At 42.1% G+C, this 20,618-nt stretch overlaps 1 protein-coding gene across 3 annotated transcripts in view; it reads right to left on the bottom strand.

Annotated features, from left to right (window-relative positions):
• The window catches only part of LOC121304913 (signal-induced proliferation-associated 1-like protein 3), a 103,456-nt gene that overhangs the window by 36,324 nt on the left and 46,514 nt on the right, over positions 1-20,618 (bottom strand). For all 3 annotated transcript variants that reach the window (XM_041236340.1, XM_041236342.1, XM_041236341.1), the window contains 6 exons: positions 10,595-12,324; positions 9,814-9,944; positions 7,618-7,806; positions 5,626-5,800; positions 4,559-4,662; positions 441-598 (listed from right to left, as the gene is read on the bottom strand). In XM_041236340.1, coding sequence (XP_041092274.1) covers positions 441-598; positions 4,559-4,662; positions 5,626-5,800; positions 7,618-7,806; positions 9,814-9,944; positions 10,595-12,083 — 2,246 coding nt within the window. In that variant the 5' untranslated portion in view covers positions 12,084-12,324. The remainder of the gene's footprint in view (positions 1-440; positions 599-4,558; positions 4,663-5,625; positions 5,801-7,617; positions 7,807-9,813; positions 9,945-10,594; positions 12,325-20,618) is intronic.

The following is a 20,618-nucleotide window of genomic DNA, read 5'->3' as shown; positions in this document are numbered from 1 at the left end:
TAGTCATCGGCAATGGTTTTTACCCCAATTTGGAATGCCCAATTATTATTGTTATCCCAGTTCACCACTGCAACCCCTTGGCGACTCAGGAAACAGAGGGCAAAAAGAGATTCTGCCAATCCATCTGGTGCGAGGTGAACTGTGGATTGTCCTGCCGACCTAAGTCCTCCCTACCCAGGCAGTGCTCAGCCCCTAGGAACCCAAGGTCACGGTCGGCAATGGCATAGCCTGGATTCGAACCTGTGCCATTCAGGAGCCCTGAAGTGCAGTATTTTTAAATCAGATAACTAGAGGACACACAACGTGCATTCGCTGAGTACTGTCGTTATTTCCAGAATGAGCAGTGACTGGGGAAGAGTGGGTTGTTTACAGCCATCCTCACAGCATAACTGCATTCCATAAACGTTCAGAGAGTACTTGGTTTACAGAGATGGCCCCACCTGTAGCAGACGTTCTCCGTGCAAGGGCTGTGCACTCGCACGATGACAAACACGTGCTGGAAGTGGGAGCGGATGTTCTGGGGTGTGAAAGGCAGGGCGCCGGGCTCCTGGAAGATGATCGTGACAATGTCGTTCCCTATGTGCCTTTTACGGAGGAGCTGAAATACAAAACAGGGGTGCTCCACTTAACTTCCTAAACTTTGAAAAAAGTGAAGTTTAATTTCAGGACCCAAAGTTTTACCTACATCATGTGAGACTAGTAATATTATATAATATATATTATTATATATAATGGCTTAAACATGGCGTTGCTGTGACATGCTCCGAATTAAATTCTTGGCTGCTACTGTCACCTCAATAAACTGGCCAACAAAGGTGAAAAATAAACATGCCTTGGAACACCCTCACACATAAATGCCCTGGACATAGTGGATAAGATTTACTAGGATTGCTTGGTTAAATCTATGGACTTTATTTATGTAGAGTATAGCCTAGATTAAAGAACAAATTAGGGAAGGACAAGATTGAAGTTTTTTTTTTTAATCTTAAAGTTAACCTGACCAAAAAATGTAAGCACAGTACATACACTAGACAGACTTAGGACAGAGGGTAGGAGACACTTGTTCACACAGAGATGAGGGGATGGAACGGGCTGCCTCCTGTCCTCATGTTGTTAAGGCAGAACCGCTGGTGTCTTTTAAAACCCGACTTGACCACTTTCGAGAGAAATCAGCAGTAAGGAACCAGAGTAGCTCAGATGACCTCATCTCATTCGTACACTTTCTTCTGTTCTTATATTCTTAACATAAGTTACGAAGCTAAATCAACCCCAAAATTTACAATAAACTAATTTCAATAGCGGTGAAAGGTTAGTGCATTAGCCCACTGTGCCATCTACAGTATCTTTCATTTACTAAATAGCCTTTAAAAGAAAGGGACAAAGTGAAGGAAACAAATATCCTTGGGAAACAGAACATACTGAAGCTGAACTATCATCCAGATCTACTCATTTAAAAGAGTACTAGCCCATCTGTTTTGTCTGGCACTTTTAATATGTGAATACCTACTGTACTAATATGTATAAGGATGACTTCTTATCTGTAAAGTCTGATGGACTATACAAACAGCATGTCATCTGTCCCTGTGTCAAAGCTGTTCTTTGGTGGCGTTGCAGCACTGCAATGAAAAGAGGCTGAGTTCTCCGTTTCAATTTCACTGACTACAGGGAAAACACAGGCAGGTATGATTTTGTTCCCAACAACAAGTGATTAGTGTGGCTGACAGTCTGGTTTATTAATGTTTGATGATGGAGGATTGATGACAGCTATGCCGTTTCTCACCCTGCCTCAGCTGAGTCCCCTCTCTCATTAGCACAGCAGCCTCAAACAAGCACGAGGCGACACTAAGAGACGGCTATTAATAGCAGGTTAGCAACCAAAGCCTACAGCATGCAAGCTAGCCCCAGAGAGTACGCAGAGTGGATCAAGTCATACTGTGACAAAGTCTTCCTGAAATCTGCAGCTGTGAGCCTCCCCAGCTTCTCACATGCAGCCAGGAATGGCATCAGTGACATCTGCAGTGGGGTGTCTTCTAAATGATGAGCCAATTTCAGCTTAAAAACATATACTTTCAAATAGCAGTTAGAATTATTTTGCACTCAGTAGTGGATAACCTTTAATTTTCCAACAATCCCTAACATTTTACTCCTTTTCACTCTGCAGGCTTACCATGCAGTCACCTCACAGCTACAGCGTCGGAGGACCACGCAGCTCTGGGCAGCTTACAGGCAGGCCCAAAGGCGCCCAGCCAGTCTGCAGGGGTCGCTGGTGCGCGGTGAGCCAAGGACACCCTGGCCGACCTAAGCCCTCCCCATCCGGACAATTGTGCGCCGCCCCCTGGGAGCTCCTGTCCACAGTCGGCAGTGGAATAGCCTGGACTCAAACCTGCAATCTCCAGGACGTAGGGCGCATCCTGCACTCCACGCGGAGCACCTTTACCGGATGCACCACTGGAGAGCCCAGCACCAGAGAATTCTGGCGAGTTACAGATTGATCATATCACCCCTTAGCCTTATCAGCTCAATCGTACAGCTACGATCTTCATTTGCAATGCCCATGCCAACAGTGTGTACAGTTATATAAGAAAAGGGGAGGGATGCTCGGAGAGCAAAATGTCCCACTGGGGTTGGGAATGGGTGGGGGTCCTCTGGTGTCAGGATGCCTAATGTGAGTCATGAAAGTTGGGGAACCCCTGGAACTGAACACTGCAGCTGTGTTACATTCTCACAGCCGGAGCTACGTCTCCTGTCCTGCATTACTATCGCAATGGACAAGGGTCTGTAAGATGGTCAAACAGCCAACAATATACATGTCCTATGTTGTTAGGAACTACTATAGGGTATATTATCAGAAATGAACTTGTCTTTTATCACATTCTTATTTTGTCCATGTGTATCTAATCCTATGCAGGCCTGTGCAGACTCGTTTTAAGGTCATTTTTCCTTCTTTAAATCCATTTTTATGGGGGTTTCACTAATTCAATCTCACAACGCTAAGCAGCATAATGAAGACTAAATTTGTTTGAAGATGGCGCTCATGTCAAGACAATGGATGCAAAGAAGGAAAGATTGCACAAGTGGGTTGACACAGGATTTGATAAACAGGGAAAAAAGACGACCGCTTAGTTACAAAGCAGCATGCAGAAACATTCAGACAGAGAAACCAGCAGGACACCAACACAAGTAACAGACAAACACAAAGTCTATAAAACACTCCGATTCACACGACAAGCCTGTGAGCAAGCAGGGGAACACGCGGCTGTCATTGGAGCAGGAGGTCTGCAGACAGAGACTATTCCTTCAATTCTGCAGCAATTCCTTCTACACTTGTATGGGAATATGGGAACGTCATGCTAAGCTTCAGGTCACAATGTGACACTTGTTTGACGTAAAATACAAGAGAATGAAAGGCTGTAATTTTATGAATATATATATATATATATATATATATATATATATATATATATATATATATATATATATATATATATATATATATATATATATATATTATATATATAGTATATATATATATATATTTAAATAAATATATATATATATATAAAAAAAAAAAAAAAAAAAAATAAAAAAAAAAAAAAAATTAAATTAAATCCTTTAAAACAATCCTCACAGTTTTGGTAAGGGCTTAAATGGTGACTTCTGGTATCATTAAAAGCTGATGAAAGCAAAGCAAAAAATGCGTGATATTTACCCTGGGTGTCACATTTCGTTGCATAGTTCTCTGAAACATTGCATTTCAACTATACCTGCAGTGCTTTAGGTATTCAAATAGGACATGCTGCAGCATTACTCACTGGCATGAGTTCACTGCTAATATGGCTGGGACACACCTCCTGTTTAATGTGGGTGAGGGAGGGAGGAATCAGAGTGTAAATTAGCCAGAAGCTACTGATTTAGATGCAGCAGTGCTCTCTACACTACCTTATTGTACATTGCTCAGCATGTAGAGATACAACAGTTCAGTGATTAATCGATTACAGATTACCATGGCTTTTATTTTGCGAGCCTCAATGACACACCAACAGCTGGATGACTGGCCCTGGAGCTCCCAGCCTCACACATGCATTATTTTATCAGCACAGGCAGTGCTCAGTTACATACTGGAATGCTCACATAACGTTTTTGCTCACCATGCATATATAAACCATAACTATTAAACACTAATACTAGAAATACCAAATGAAGTAATGACACCTGTCTTGAGACATTGCAAAAGAAACACTGATCACTGAATGAATAAGGTTTCTTTTTGTAGTTTTCAATGCCTGTACTGTATTACTAGGTATACTAATATGCACATGAATGCTTTCAGTTACATTTGAAGGATTTTGTACATTATGTTTGCTTCATGCTTTTCAAAGCTAGAGAGCGTTCTAATGCTCTGATTGTTATCTGTGTGATATTCAATTAGACTGCACCTATTCAGCTGGTTCATATTCACAGCCTCAGAGCTATTCTGAGAATTCAGTGATAAGCATTCAGAATAAAGCCATACAGTGCTGCTTTAGGGTACAATGTCAAGAGATTCCGCTGTGCTTACCTGCTGACGGTTGTTTGGCGTGTACGGAAGCATTGTGGAGACGTGAAACATGATCTCGTAATCCTGATAGGATGTGTACAGAGAGTGAGTCCCAGTCGAATCCGCTAAAAAAAAATATATATATACGCATTTCAAACAGTGTTTGAAAACTGTTCAGTAAATATCCAAACAAATATATTCCTTTTGTTTAGAATCACTTTGCATTTAATGTCCTGCTTCAGTCAAAACACCCCTGTTGCCTCCACACAGCTATCAGCAGACTTGTCTAGCTTGTAAACACACCTCAGTTTACTTTCAAATGAACTAAAAGCATTTTATAATTTTGCACATTTTACATGAAATTCCCACTCTGTTTTCAGCCCCGTGCTGTACCAGACTTCCTGGTAACCAAAGTACATAAAGCTAATAAAATTATTCCAGTAAATCTCATCTAATAAGTGTGACCATCCCTCCGTAGATATCAGTTTCTTATATGAAAGAAGAGGCACACATTATGTCCAACGTGTATTGGATTTTTAATGGAATTTTATCGCATTTGTAAATGATAAAACTGGTGAACGTCTCCTGCACTCTCTTCCACACAGCACCTCCTGTTGAAGGAATGCATCCGACACACCAGCAACGAAGATGCATCCTCACACGTGCGTTGCTTCTAGAGTTTGAGCCCTCGCAGAAAAGTCTTCGAAAGTTTCCGTTATGCAAATGAACTCTACGTGAAAAATTTTTTTTTTATACGAATGAAAAAAATATTTATAATATATATATATATATGTTTCTTTCCCATATATATATATATATATATATATATACATAGAAATCCCATAATGTTCTTTCCCATAATGTGTGCGCTTTTCATTCAGGCAGACCTACGAAATGACGGTGATACACATTAGTTAAGATTCACTTGATTGTTTTGTTAGCAGCGTGTACTTTAACAGACACAGAGGTAGCTCCAGGGGCAGGATTCAATGGGTTGAAATGCCCCTGAGCCAGGGCTGTGCACAGCATGTCTAATGGAAAGGGAAGCCCAGGTGTTTAATGACAGCAGGGGAGCGTGATGCACTCACTCTTGGTATCCAGCTGGGCAGCATACTTGGGGAAGCCCTTCAGGCACACCTTCTCCCCCAGCAGGGACAGGAAATCCTCAAAGCCAGGACTCGCCTCCTCGTTACTGTACATCTCCTCCTCTGTGCTCTGAGCGGCTTTGCAGAACAGGATCCCCACTTTGTGCTTCTTACTGAGCTGTAACCCACAGACAAGGGTCAGAAGAGCCCAACCTGGCCCTCTTACAGCAACTGCAGCTAACAAAACAGTACCACACGCTGTCTCCACCATGCACATCCACTGCCAACATGAGCTCAAGTGTGCAGTTTGGAAAGAAACACATGTATTTTCATTTTAACTACAGTGCTCCCTCGCTATAGCGCGGGTCTCAGGGGACACACAAAATGAGCGCTGTAACCGAAGAGCGTTATAAAAGGGGGAAGGGGTGGGGGGGGGGGCACAACACACATCTGACTAAAATACAAAATAAAATAACTCTCTATAATGCACATATAGTGAAGCAAAAATGTGAATTTCCATGAATTAACCCTGCATAAAGCACCATGTAATCAACGCTACATTTTTTACAAAAAATAAAGGTGACATTCCCACTCGTGGATCATTACAATGAGCAGTTTTTAAACTATAAATAGCCTGGCTAAAGGGCGGTCGGGAGTTCAGTTCAAAGCGATAGACAAGCAAGTGTGAGGAGGAGAGCGGGTCAGGAGAGGGGAAGAGGGAATGGGCTCGCCCCAGGTTTGGCTGCCAGAGCGGGGATGAAGCGATATAAAACGAATGCTATGTTATAAAGTGCCAGCGCAGCTTTTCCTCAGATAATGTATCAAAAGGGAGAGACAGACACAGAAGTTAGACGAGAAGTTTGAACACCAGTAGTGGATTAACTGTAAAAATACTGCATGAATCACTAGTATAGAGAATTGTGGGACATGTTGTACGAGCATTATATCTGAGGTGCGTTATAGCAAGGGAGCACTGTACTTATATCTGGTGCTACACTAAAAGGAATTTCTACTTACAAGCCATACTTTTACTGTCTTGCACTTCCTAGGGAATTTGACCTGTCAATAACCAATCACTTGCCATTCCTACTGACTGACATGCGTTCAGTTAGAAGACACTGCTGAGGTGAAATGAGCCTGGGGCTGCAAGAACAAACATAACCCAAGAATAAGGCGCAGATACTGAGAGCTTTCTCTAAGCTGAAGTAGCACCAGGGATCATGTTTTTCAATGAAAATGCATGTGTGCAATAGCATGCATTTATTAACAAATTGCACACCTGGGACCTAATTACAGTAGCTCACGCAAGTGCAAAATGGCTAAGATTCATGGAATTCTTTTGTTAGCTACAATTATAGTAAAAGGTTATAGCTATTAGAATAAATATACAATTTTATGTGCAGGTAGTTTTTAAAGAAACACATGTTATTACATCTCCCTGTTTATAAGGAGCCCTTTTATGTTGCAGGATCGGTTAGGAGATGGCATTCTCCTGGCGCCCGTTTGCCCCACAGTGCCGTTACAGGGGCACTTTCATAATCGTTGTAAGGCAGAACACTAAGAGCTCAGTCTTTCAGCGCTATAAAGGAGCACTTTAAAAGCATGCATTTATATATTTTTTAAAAACTGATCAAGGTTAAAGAAAGTTGTTGTCTTCTGAAGTCTTTTCACCTGGAGAAAGAAACTCTCTCAGTGCCGCGTTCCTGTCCTTAACCAACATGCTTTGAACCCAAAGCCAAGGTGACATGATCTTAAGGCAAGCAAATTGAGAACTTTCTTTTAACCAGCGTAATAGTGTAGAGATGTTTTAAAATGAAGACTATATATAGCAAAACAGATGGGCATGGCAGGTACACTTTATTGGATCATTCCATTAGCTAGAACTCCTCTAATTAAAGTGATTCACATTTTCATTCCCTGTTTCGTTATCACGCAGTTGACTTATTCTTTGCTAATAGATTTTCCTGTACAGTACAGACCCCAGGTGCCCCTCACCCCTTGCTCGTCGAGTTTCAGCAGCTGCTCCGTCACTTTGGGAGTGTTGAGTGCCAGCCGCAGGCAGGGGGTGCTCAGCTCAGGGATGACGTACTCCAGCACATCCTTGAGGGGCAGCCCCCTCACTGTGCCATGCTTCGAGGTGGAGGGCACTGCGTCCTCCAGGATCGCCCCTCGAAGAGTCAGCAGCTGCAAAGCACACTTGTTACTGGATATTTAAAAAGGTCAAACTACTAAAAGTTATACAATTCCATTCAATAACAATAAAACCAATAAACTAAACATTGGTGTTATGTTTCACTAGACAGGAGGAGTCACGCAGTTAAGTGATAGTAATCGACAGCGACAACGATAGCTGATAGACCACAGCGATTAAGCTAATAGACACAAAGCATGATGATGCATAACCTTTACAGACTGGAGTATACAATTGTAAGTCGCCCTTGGTAAGTGCGCCTGCTAAGAAATAAATAATAAATTTACACAGGTATATAGTTATGTGTTTTATTTAAAGACTAAGTAACGGGGTTCCGATGAATAAAGCATTACACGACCCCCACATGTCGCTACAACTGTTTAAATAACGTTCCTGTCAACTTTTTTACACTTACAACTTTAAAAGTCCGTTTCAAAGCTCTTTTCAAAACGGCTGCTCTAGTGCACTGATAGCATAAGGATTATTGCCCACGTTGTCAAACAGTTAACATGGCGATAACGATCCGTGATGTGGTATGGGACAGAAAAGCCGGAGCACTTGTTATGTTTTTTTCCTGCGGCGATTTAGAGGACAGATCTCAAACCTCAGTGCACTAAAGCGGACATTTTGAAAAGAGCTTTGAAACAGACTTTAAAGTGTAAAAAAGTTGTCCAGATATTAATGATATAAAGAAAAACTACAGATACATTATTTAAACAGTTATAGCAACACATGGGGATGTGTCACTTTATATTTTTTTGGAACCCTTCTACTTACCCTAACATTAAAAAGAATGACAATCGTGTTGTTTAGTTGTAAAACTCTTAAACAAAAATATTGTAAATGACTGGAGTTTTTATCATGGCACTAAGAATCAGACTACAGCTGTGTACGAAATATGAAGACACCATCTGAAAGTGTTCCATCTTACAGAAACCTATAAAGTAATACGATATCCTTATTCGGCATGCCAAGCTCAGAAAGGTGAAACGTTCATTCATCTTTGTTTCAAGTTGAATTCTGCAAGAATAACTGTTTGTTTCACTCTGCACATCTGTGATGTACGGTCGGCAAGACAGCGACTTGTCTAGCAATGTTGCAGACAGCAGGCCCCCTAACTTTAACAGTGTACTACTGCATCACACTTGGGTGCTGGAAAATGAAGATGTTTTTAAAGCGGCTTTTAAGGTTACCGTGTGGAATACAGGCAGCTGTACTCACAGTCGAATTGGAAATGAATAACCTAGCTTTATGACTTTGTGATTCAATCCTAACAAAACAGGACATTCAATTAAACACTGAACAACTCATTACCTTTGGCTTGCCACAGATCAGTTTAAACCCTTTTTGTCCCCAGATACTTGCTAAACTTACTGAATTACCCACTGCCTCCAGATTTCTGTTGCAACTGCATGCTAAGACCTAAGCAGGAAATGTGTAGTCTCAGTGGTGTCAAACCACAATTTTCCAAACTAACAAAAGAGTGAGTGTGTGAGAATGGGCCTGGGTAATACCCTGGGTTTAGTGGAATAACAACACGCCCTGCCACGGTATTAGCAGCAGCAGCAAAAAATACCTTCAATATTGCATTCCACACATGTCTGAAATGAACTAGCTCCCCTCAGATATAGAGTGGCAGGGTTTATGTTTCTTTCCGGGGAATTACTTTTCTAGTCCTGTAAGACTGATACTACCTTCATTAGCTCAACCCAGCTGAATGCTCCCTCACCTCGCTAGTTCTGAAGATGAGAAGGTATTGATCTGGGATGTGTGTCCTCTCACCTCGCTAGTTCTGAAGATGAGTTGGTATTGATCTGGGATGTGTGTCCTCTCTCACCTCGCTAGTTCTGAAGATGAGCCGTTATTGATCTGGGATGTGTGTCCTCTCACCTCGCTAGTTCTGAAGATGAGCTGTTATTGATCTGGGATGTGTGTCCTCTCTCACCTCGCTAGTTCTGAAGATGAGTCGTTATTGATTTGGGATGTGTGTCCTCTCTTACCTCGCTAGTTCTAAAGATGAGCCGGTATTGATACTGGTCCTTGTGCTCCTTCGTATCCTCCAGTTTCTCCCTCTTAATGCTGATCGCTACGGGACCCAGCTTCTCATCCGTTCCAAAATAGTTAAAATGCTCTGAAAACAATAAGAGCAACTGATGAGCTGGGTGAAAAAATAAAGCAATTTATCACACTGTACTGCAGAGGAATGGGCATTTTCTTTAAGCAAAAAACACCTCCAAACTTCATGAAGCCAATGCATTTCAATATTAATGGACTGTAGAGGACCTTGTGCAGTATGTTTCCATACAACACTTAAGTAAGGAAAGTTAACATATGCATGTACATTTACAACTGGTTAACTGAAAAATGATTAATAAAAATATATACTGAGGAACGAGACAAGCACTAGTGGGCCTAATGGAGTCTCCGTTTGTACATTTTCTTTTGTTCCTGTTCTTATGGTAATGATTCAGGTAGTTTTGAACAGCTCCACGTTCCTTAGCAAATGTCATTTTACCATGTTAATGGTACAGACTTGGAGGCTATGTTAGCTATATTGTGATCACTCTGATTAATAAGGTCACTTGGCTGTGAAACAACCATTCCTAACCAATTTGAAGGATGCAGCTGTTCAGAGCATGTACTGACCCTGCTGTAATGCTCTCTTGATAATGGAACAATTCCTTAAGACAAGCTAAAACTTGACAAGGTTCCAGTTTCTTATTGCTCCCACAAAATCAAGCCATAGTAGTACAGTAGTACTACACCCCTATGTGCTCTTACCCTTGCTGTGGAAGTAGCCCTGGTAGTACTGCGCTCCCATGTCCACGTGCTCCATGCTGTAGTGCTTCAGCCTCTCCTGCCGGCAGCTCTGCAGCTCGCTGGGAATTTCCAGCACGCAGATGCTGGCATTGGTGCAGCGCATGTTGAGAGATGGCTCGATGAAGCCCCTGTCGCTGCCTCTGGAGAATCCTGCCGACGACTTCAAAAAGCTGACGTTGCGTTCCCCCGCCCCGCCGATCTCGTTTCGGAAGTGAGGGCAGCTGAGCAGGAGGTCGTTGCTTTGACAGTCCCCCAGATCAGGCTCCAGGTTCTCCTTATAGCTCAAGTCCTCCGTGCTCATGAATGTGGGCTCCAGGCCCCCTAGTCCAAGAGCTCTGTTGACAGCCAGGGAAACAGCAGAAGCAGCCGAGGCTCCTGTTGTGGTATTCCTCCTCTGAGCCACACAGTCGCGGTTTGCTGCCACTTGAAGCACGTCAAAGAGGATGCTCTGTACGTCGTAGTGGGCAAAGCTTTTTGGGCACACCCAGGGTTTGCACGCAGGCTCCTGGATCCTGCCTTCTTCCTGGTCAAAGCCAGCTTTACCTGGTGAGTCTGTCTCGCCACGGCTAAGCAGTTTCCTGAAGATTGAGGAATCGTTGCTGCCACTCCCGTCAGACTTCCCGCTTCTCTTCCTTGCCCGCTCGCGCTCTGTCTTCTGCAGGGGCCTGGCTTCCTCTTTGGGTTGGCCGTTCCTCAGGTCAGTTTTGGAGGCAGTGCTGCTAAGATTAAGGCTGGAGTCTGCTGCAATGGCATCTGCCTGCAGAAGCTCGTGGAGTTTGTCCGGCGCGGCACTCCGCTGGTCCGGCAGTTCCTGGCGGAATTCATTGAGCATCTCGAAGAAGCTCTGCTCTGAGAGTCCCTGCACGTCGATGGAGGAGGTGCTGCCGTACTCCCTGAACAGAGGCATTCCTGTCGTCATGTGCTTGGTCCCCCTGGCTGGCTCAGGGGCCTCTGTGTCGTGTTCACTGAGAGTGATCTCACTGTTACTCCGATTCCACAGAGGGGCAAATCGCTTCCCAGGGGAACGCGGACAGCCATCCTGAAACTCCACGTCTTTAGATCGGTGCCGGGGAAGCCTCTGGAGACCCCTAAACGCTCCGGACGTGGGGTCCCCCAAAGGGCTCTGTCTGTTGTGGCTGCGGGGAGCAAGGTCCCAGACCCGCTGCAACCCTTGGTCCGCTTCATGTAAGGGACTGGACAGAAGAGACTCTTTGGAGAGCTCTCTCCTGGGGGGCCAGTCTTTAATCCGGGCCCGCACCCCCATTTTGGGCACGGCCGGAGTGCCACTGCTGAGCCGCGGCAGTCCAGCGTCATGTTGCATCTGTGGAGCGTTTCCATTACGGAAATGAGGCGGGCAGTAATCGCCCCCCGAAATCTCCACACACCCTCCTAATGCTGGGCCCACCATGAGGTCATTCTGAACAGCTCGATAACTGGTCATAGTCTGCATGAATTCAAAAGCTCTGCTAGTGCCGAGAAAGTGCCACTCATCTCTGTTTAAACGCCCCCTCAACGTGCTCTGCTTTCAAGGAACGTGAAGAACTGATTGTGTTGAAGAAACAGCAGCTGCAAAACACAATATCTGGGAGTGAAGTCTCTCCTTCTACTGCCCAGGATGATATTAACCCTTTAATCCTTGGGTCGCATCGTCCAGCTGCTAACCCACAGTTTAAGAGGTATTTTGTAAAGTCCTGTAAAAAAAAACAAACAAAAAAAAAAAAAACATTAATAAATACAGTATCTTGAGAAAAGCACAGCTGACAAAATATATGCGTTGTAGATGCCAACATACAAGAAACACAAGCTCAAAGGCAGGGCGTGGCAACACTCCTGCCAGATAAAACTGTTAGAAATGCTGTAATTGACACAATGGTGTTCCATGTCATACACTCCTCAGTCAGTAAGACGTATGCATTTTATAAGCGTTACAACTCGAGGCACCAATACAAATCATAACTGCACTTAAATCAAAGGTAGTATGTAGGTTCCTGGAGGACAGCAACTCAATAACAGCCATGATACTCATGTATATTTTTTCTTAGGCATGTTACGAAGACAAATCTGGCAGTGCTGTTAATATATATTAAAGAAGCAGTAAGATGACTATTTGAATATTTTTAGTAGCATTTCATACACAAGCCATTGCGTAGTGGGGGTTGGTTTTGTCATGTACAGTGTTTAGCAGCTGGGACTGCCAGAACTCCACTGGATGGGTAAATTTGAACACAGGCCTCCTGAGGTGAAGACAGTCAGACCCCCAGTCTTGAGATACCCATCAGGACCCCAGACGCCCTTAACAACCTCTCTCTATCGCACTGGGTGATAATACAAGAATTATGTTTCTACCAGGAAAATGCCACTGAGAATGAACATCTCCTTTCCAAGGGTCTACCGGTTTTCAATAGAGTCATTCCAGCCCAAGACACCACCTGAATTTATCCTAGGAGAACTCTCCAAACATGCTTCAAGATTAGTCAAGGTTACCGCTGTCAAATGGGCATTTTTACCATCTCCTTCGCATGCGCACACCACCTGCCTGGCACCATTTTATCAATCAAATATGATTTGGAGTACCATTAATCACTTGTGCTGGGATGACCCAACCTAAAGAATGAAAAGAAAGGAGAAACTTACAGGAAAAAAAGAAATGAACCACAAACACTTAGAAAACAGCAGCATTGATGAGTGCCTAATAAAAAGAAAAGCAAACTCGACTCACACTTCAGTTCAAAGCAGCACAACTGTGTCACAAGGGAATGAAGCCAAGTTGACATGTCTGTGTGCATTCCACTAGTGTGGGGTAGAACAGCAATTCAGTCTTTGCTTGTTTGCCTGATTGATTGTTTCTGCTCATCCCTTGAGATTTTGCATGCCAATTGGGGGGGAGGCATTGGGAGATGTCGGTACGCACACACACACACACACACACACACACACACACACACACACACACACACACACACACACACACACAGTTTGAGTGGTCTTAATGGCTCAGCTGATCTTTTTGTGGAGTTACCCATGATCAGTGGGTTTGCTGTATGACAAAAATACAATAACAAAGAATTGTATTACTTTCCATGTGAAAATGGAAAATAAAAATCCACACCATGTGTAGCTTCTAGGCCTGGGAAATTCTAGTACTCTACTTTGTGTGGGCATGGCTTGCTGCCAAATCAAGTGAATGAGTGGGTGGAGCACCCTCTGCTGTGACTCTCCGGTGAGAGACAAGTTACATCACGTGCATCTTTGCATAGAAATCCTGCAGTTTCAATACACCGTGAACAAGTTCCTGACTCACCCTCGTCATGTCAGGAATACAACAACACTGATTAACTGCAACTGCCAAAACCAAACAGCTTTATAGAAACCAGGACGCTTTCATGTGTGGTTTCAAAGTGTTTGTGGAGAGTTGAAAAGCATAGTAAATACACATTGCATATGGGAGCACAATGTTTTTCAATTTCACAACTTGTTAAATTCACTTGAGCCAAGCTAGGATTTGCTAGGATTCCTTTTCTGAAAAACAGCTTTGAAAATAAGTGCCCCAGGCTCCCTTGCTCAGTCATGGATCGCTGTGGAGTGTTTCACTGGCTGTAAATGTCCCAGGCTCTCTTGCTCAGTCATGGATCACTGCAGAGTGTTTCACTGGCACAGGAGACCTCTGTCAAGCTTCCCTGGAGGCATGAGTTTGAATCTGCTTCAAGTCTGGTAGTCTAGCTGAGAGGATGGATGGGCATGGAGAATTAACTGCTCTCACACTGCCTAGGAGAAAGACTGGGCCCTCCAGGACTGGCTTGTAAAATACTCAAAATTACAACATATACGACAAGTCTACGCTACCAATGTAGCACCTTTCAGGAGTGCTCCTTAAACACACACACAAAGCACCTCTTCCCAGGCTTGTGCAAGCTAAAACAAGGCCCCGAAAGGCTGGGTGTTGGGAATGCACACAGCAGCTGTGCAAGAAAATCATTAAAACAATATTCCGACACACTAGAGCAGAAACATGACCCTGACTGGAGACCAACACTGCAAGGGTCTTCCTGTGCTCACTGGGCACTTAGCCAGTAGGGGCCGCTGTAGCACAGTGAGGGGACAGTCCTGTGGATTTGGGCCACAGCCAATACAGTGCTCCATTTGGAATTTCTAGAGAAGACCGGCAACTTCCCCAAACCAGAACGCAAACCTGCACACCCCTGCCTGTACGACTCTCCCTGCTCCCCACAAGGCTTTACCAGGTGAGCCACTCAGGAAACACAACCAATATTTTTTTTTAACAGTGTTGGATCTCTTTCACTCAGCTCTATTAATACCAGCAATCGATCTGTACGTTATCACCTGTACAGTATTTGCAACATTTTATGAAAATAAATGATGGATGCCCCGTTCTAAAAATTGCAACAGTAACAATGTGGGTGATCCTCTACCAAAACCTAAAATCCAGGGTTTCCATATAAAGGGGTTATTTGTCGACTTTTGACACGATGTCATTTAATCAATGCAATAATATTTAATAATTTAGTAGCTGCTCAGTATCTTATCAGTAGCTCTAAATGTGTTACTCCTGCTAGTTTCGATGACTTTTTTTCCCCCAAGGACATCGATGTACCGGCTGTTTTGGATGTACTGTGTGAGTAGTTGTACAGTGTTTCCCAGCTTGTCTTCTTCTCTTGTTAATGCCTCCCTATCCCTGCGGAGAGGATATAAGCCCCCCTGGTTAATGACTAGCTCGCTCACATCCTGTCTCTGCCAGACAGACTTGGCCCTGAAGGACGGTTTCAATGCACACAGCTGCAGGTGCAGGACAAGGACACCCTCTCTGCTCTGTAGAACAGGGGGTTCTGTTCTTGGGGGACGGAAGGGGGAGGTCGTTTTTTTAAATATCATTTTTGGTGCCCCACATAAAAGGTGCTGCTCTACCAATTAATGTGTTGAATATGTCTACAGATCTATCTTCACTGACAACTTACAATCATTGTGTGAATAAAGAGGACATTTAAATATAAACATTTCAATATATACTTTGGTGAGAATGTGTTTTTTATTTTTTTTTAAGCTTTGTGGTTAAGTCTTTGCGATGTTAAAATGTTATTTGCTTATTTAAGGTTTTTTTTGCTTAGAAAACACTAACTAGGGCTGTCAGTATACATCAGATTGCAATACAAAGAGTGTGCGTATGTAGAGATGGTTTAAACGCTGATGCTGCACAGCATTTAAACGTTCATACAATTGTACCTAAATGCACATCTACAATCCAAACACACAGAGACAAGGACAGCTGTCCAGTGTGATCCAAACACACAGACACAAGGACAGCTGACCAGTGTGATCCAAACACACAGAGACAAGGACAGCTGACCAGTGTGATCCAAACACACAGACACAAGGACAGCTGATCAGTATGATCCAAACACACAGAGACAAGGACAGCTGACCAGTGTGATCCAAACACACAGAGACAAGGACAGCTGACCAGTGTGATCCAAACACACAAAGACAAGGACACCTGATCAGTATGATCCAAACATACAAAATACTATTTCTGTAGCTGTTCATTGCACTAGCAGAGTCCTAAACGGAGTCAAATAAAGATCAATCAATTGAGTCGTCATTCAGTAAAACATAACAGAAAACTATAATGCAATCATAACACCAAAGCCACACAGCTGGTAATGCATTCACTGTAAATAGTGCTGAGATAGTTTTGTAACACTTACACATGGAGCAAACCTAAACCCATTTTTTTCCCCAATCCAAATGATTGCCTTCCTTCTTCAAAAAGCAAAAACAAATAGCTATACTGGCAGTTACTATCTTACAAGCACAGGAAAAGCTTTTAGAAACGAGGTCTATGTTTGAATACTATCAATCCTGGCACTTACTTTTAAAGACTAAAATGTGTTCGATATTCACACGCACTGTTTCTCACATGTTCCCCTTTAAGATGAATAGACTCCATTCTCCAAATCGGAAAACATTATCTAACACAGGAAGCCTATAAAAGAAATCTGCTTCAACATGGGAACTCTGCCAGAAAAAAGGCTAATCTTCCAAGAAAGCAAATTTCCAAATGTTTTGATTGCGCTCGTGACCCCAGTGCAGTGTGAACTCAGCTCTGTGTGTGTGTTTGTGTGTGTGTGTGCGTTCGGGTCGATGTCGAGAGTCACAGCAAAGCTGCTTTAAATTTTATCCCTTTCTGACAAGTAGATTAAAAGCTCATGTAAACAGATCTACTCAATCATAGTCGCTGCTTAGCACTAATTTGGGACACGGTAACATTAGGTACTGTAGTGCTTCCAGGGTGGAACCAGCCAGCAGTGTACTACTGCAGTTTCCTGTTTTACTGCTCAGCTGGCACTGGTTCATTTTGTGAGCATGACCCCCGTGTACAGCACAGCAAGGCTTGCCAAGACATACGACATCTTGAGTTTGCATTTTAAACCCATGTTCTCGTGTCATCCTGCAAGCCTGGACATACTCGGAACCGTGGACGACACTGCAGCCACAGAACCACAACAAGAGGTGTCCTCCAAGTTCAGGACTCTGTTGTGGAATTCGCCTGCAAATCGTGCCAATAAAAATCGGCAATTATCAAACTGAGCAAGAACTGGAGAAATGACTGAGATACATGTAAAAAGAAAGTGTGACTGCCAAACAGAAAGACACAGCCAGCCCATACTGTAATAAGCACGACCAAGATTGTAGTGCTCCACAGTACACAAGAACATACTGTAAGAGTATTAATGAAAGACAGGAGGCCATTTGGCAAGCTCATCCAGTTCCTACTGTATGTAAAACCCCAGAGTGTAAGATACATACTGTACAGTACGTACACTCCACCATACCATTAGGGAAATAATACGTTTAACAAAACATAGGTGTACGAAAGACCAAGCTGCTGCTACTGAAGCACGAGCAATACAGCCATATACACAGCGTGCCATCGTCAATACCTTCAGTAGAGAAAAGGAAGCTGTGATATCAGCTATGCAGACTGCATACTGCCTCGCCAATAACAGGCTTTGGGGATTTAATTCTGTTCCAGCGAAGTCAGGCAGGAAACATTCAATTCATGCATATAAAGTAAGATCTCACTTAACAGCCATGTCAGAGGTTACCGTGAAATCAAAAAGCCGGATTAGCCCCGATTTGCTTTCATTGACTTCATAGCTCTCCAATAAAGTCAACATTACTTGCAGCCCCAAACCAAAACCTGTTAATTAGTACCAGTGCCACACGCATAACTAGAGTTGCCTCCGTTGTAAATGTAGTAACGCTGTGAACAGTCGACTGCAAGCCTGGTTTCAGCCGCTACAGCGTAAGAAAAACAGATCCAGTCAGTCAGTTCAAAGTGACAAGTGCAAACCTGCAGATGTCTGTGGAGACGCCCAATCTTGAGAACATTTCAGAATTTGCCTTTGAGAAGGCTTTTCAATACCAGTGCACAGACAAAGAGCGCAGGGTTATGGTTTGAATGGATCGCATTGCTGCTGAAAATCCTCTTCAGTGTTGATGTTCAAGTGCAGTGTTCAAAACTAACGTTACTGAAATTTTAATTGTATCAATTGAAGTGTCTTGTTTCTAGATTTTTTTTTATTATTGGAAAGAAATTAGAAAGGAATGGAATGTTAGTCTATACCACTCGCCTATATATATATATTTTTAAATAGGATTTTGAGTTACTGCCTGTAATATATTGCACTACACCTTTTATTTAGAGAAAAAAACCTAAAATAAATAGGATTTATTTTGGCTTTACAAACGATACTGGAATCGTTCTGTTTAAATGCAATGTTGTGTGTTTTATTGCCATGTTATAGTGCAAAACAATTGCGAAAGTTGCAAAATAAACAAGGAAGCAAAATACATTCTTTTTATGATGCACAAGTAATGCATTACACAATGGTTTATAAAACTGTCTAACTATATTATAGCCATTTAATGTACAGGTGAAATAAAAACAAGATGTGTAACACCCCTGCAGGACTGGAGTTTTGTACCAGTAGTGACTACTGACTTTCTCCAGTGACTAGTTTAATGAAAGAATTAGTCACTTGTAACTAAAACAACAGAAAAGCCAGGGAAACCCTGAGTACATGTAAACTATGCTAAAAGACGTTAGCTTGTTATAATGTAACTTTCAAGTATTTGTTACAAAAAAAAGTCAAATATTATACTACAGCATAAAATACATTAACACTGCAAGCATTACAGAACGCGCAGTTAAGTCCCATAAAAGAATGAAGCTAAAACTCTAGTACTGTATTACACTAAACCGACACAGTGGCTCCACTTCAACACCTACCAAACTGCTTTCAAATCGTTGGAACATTCCAGAAGTGAATTCTATTTTATTAGTTCTGTGGGGTTTACTGAAAAAACGTCATCAGCACAGTCAGCACTGGGATATGTTACCTAGATACACGTCAGTCGCGTTTTACCGCCCTTGTGTTAAGAATAAATCTTTTTTTAATTATCTGACGCTAAATCAGTCTGTATATATTGTGCAGTTTCACAGGGCTTCCTCCAGTTTCACCTGACGAAAATGCAGCCAAAACAAAGTGAACGAGACAAGCTATAGGTGTAACAGTGAACCATTAAACAGTTTGAGATACTGTGATGTATTTAAATTTTTTATTAGTTGTTTTGTGCATTTTCATTCGCAAGTGAACTGTGACATTAGGAGCCTTATCGAGCACTATATTCTGCAATTTTGAATACTGACTTGGGATTCTGTTAATTTTGGAAACAGTTTTTTTTTTTTTTTTTTTTTTTTTTTTTTTTAATCTTTTGGTTTTGCTAAATTGCATTGCCTTTTATGTTTCAAGCAGTTCTGTGCAAGGATAACATTTAGATTTAATTTCGCTATTGGGTCGTTCATGGGAAATTTAACATACCACTACAATGGATTTAAAAGTATGCACTGTATTACAGTTAACATGTCTTCTCTTTAGTTTTGGCAAGTGATATTTTCAGAATCCGATAGTTCTGAATTAAAATACCTTGTGTTGAAAATATAGTACTGAACCAACAAAACCAACAGTACATCTAAATGGAAGACTACTTATTTTTAAACACAGTTTAAAATAAAGTTAAATTCAAGTCTTCAGCACAACTTTAAGGAATCATTTAAGGACTGTTTTTTGGAGAATCGAGGTCCATATTTTCAAAGCCTTTCCACCAACTCCTGTTGTTTTTCAAAGGGGTAAAACGCTAAAACTAGAACCAAACCACAGAGTAATACAGTCCAAGTTCTCTTCAGCATTCAAAAGGCGTGTGTGTTCCTCATTTTGTTACACTGATTTTTTTTCTCCTTTCAGAAAAAGTTTAAGACTGGAGGAAACACTTTGAAACTATGGCCCTACATCTCAGGTTCAACAGTGCTTTGAATCTTGTGAATAAACTATAAACCCTCTCTATAACAGCTGAAAAGAGTAAACAGAAACATTTATTTAATAAAAAAACAAAACAGTCCTTAACACTTTGGGAATAAACAGTAAGACCGCTATTACTAAAATAAATAGTTGCAGTGTCTATTTATTTGATTAACTGGACATTTCATAGGTAGTGTACCTTGAATCAAATAAAATCATTTTCCATAATCATTTAAAAAAAGAAAGAAAAAACAAAAAAGGCATTTTTTGTGTTTTACTGCAGAACTGGTCTTCATTATGCGATACTGCCTGCACTGCACTGAAAAGTAATCAAGAGAGTTGAAAAGAAGAAATGGTCCCAGTGCTAGTCTATAGATGCGTGTGCCCCAGGCCACTCTGCTGTGAATAGACAGACGGCTTCAAGAGAAGACTGAAGCATAAACAGCTCCACTGTACTGCACTGTAATGAAAGCACTGGATAACTGACTATTGGAATTATTCATGCACATCCTGCAATTCCCTTCTTTGTGTCTGCAAATGGAAATTACCCCCGGAGGAAAAAAATAAAAAAACAGTAACGATTTCATTTTTTTTTGGAATTTTTGGAA

The sequence above is a fragment of the Polyodon spathula genome, chromosome 40 (assembly GCF_017654505.1).
Source record: "Polyodon spathula isolate WHYD16114869_AA chromosome 40, ASM1765450v1, whole genome shotgun sequence".
Classification (NCBI taxonomy): Eukaryota; Metazoa; Chordata; class Actinopteri; order Acipenseriformes; family Polyodontidae; genus Polyodon; species Polyodon spathula.
This window is presented reverse-complemented; position numbering and strand designations above follow the sequence as displayed.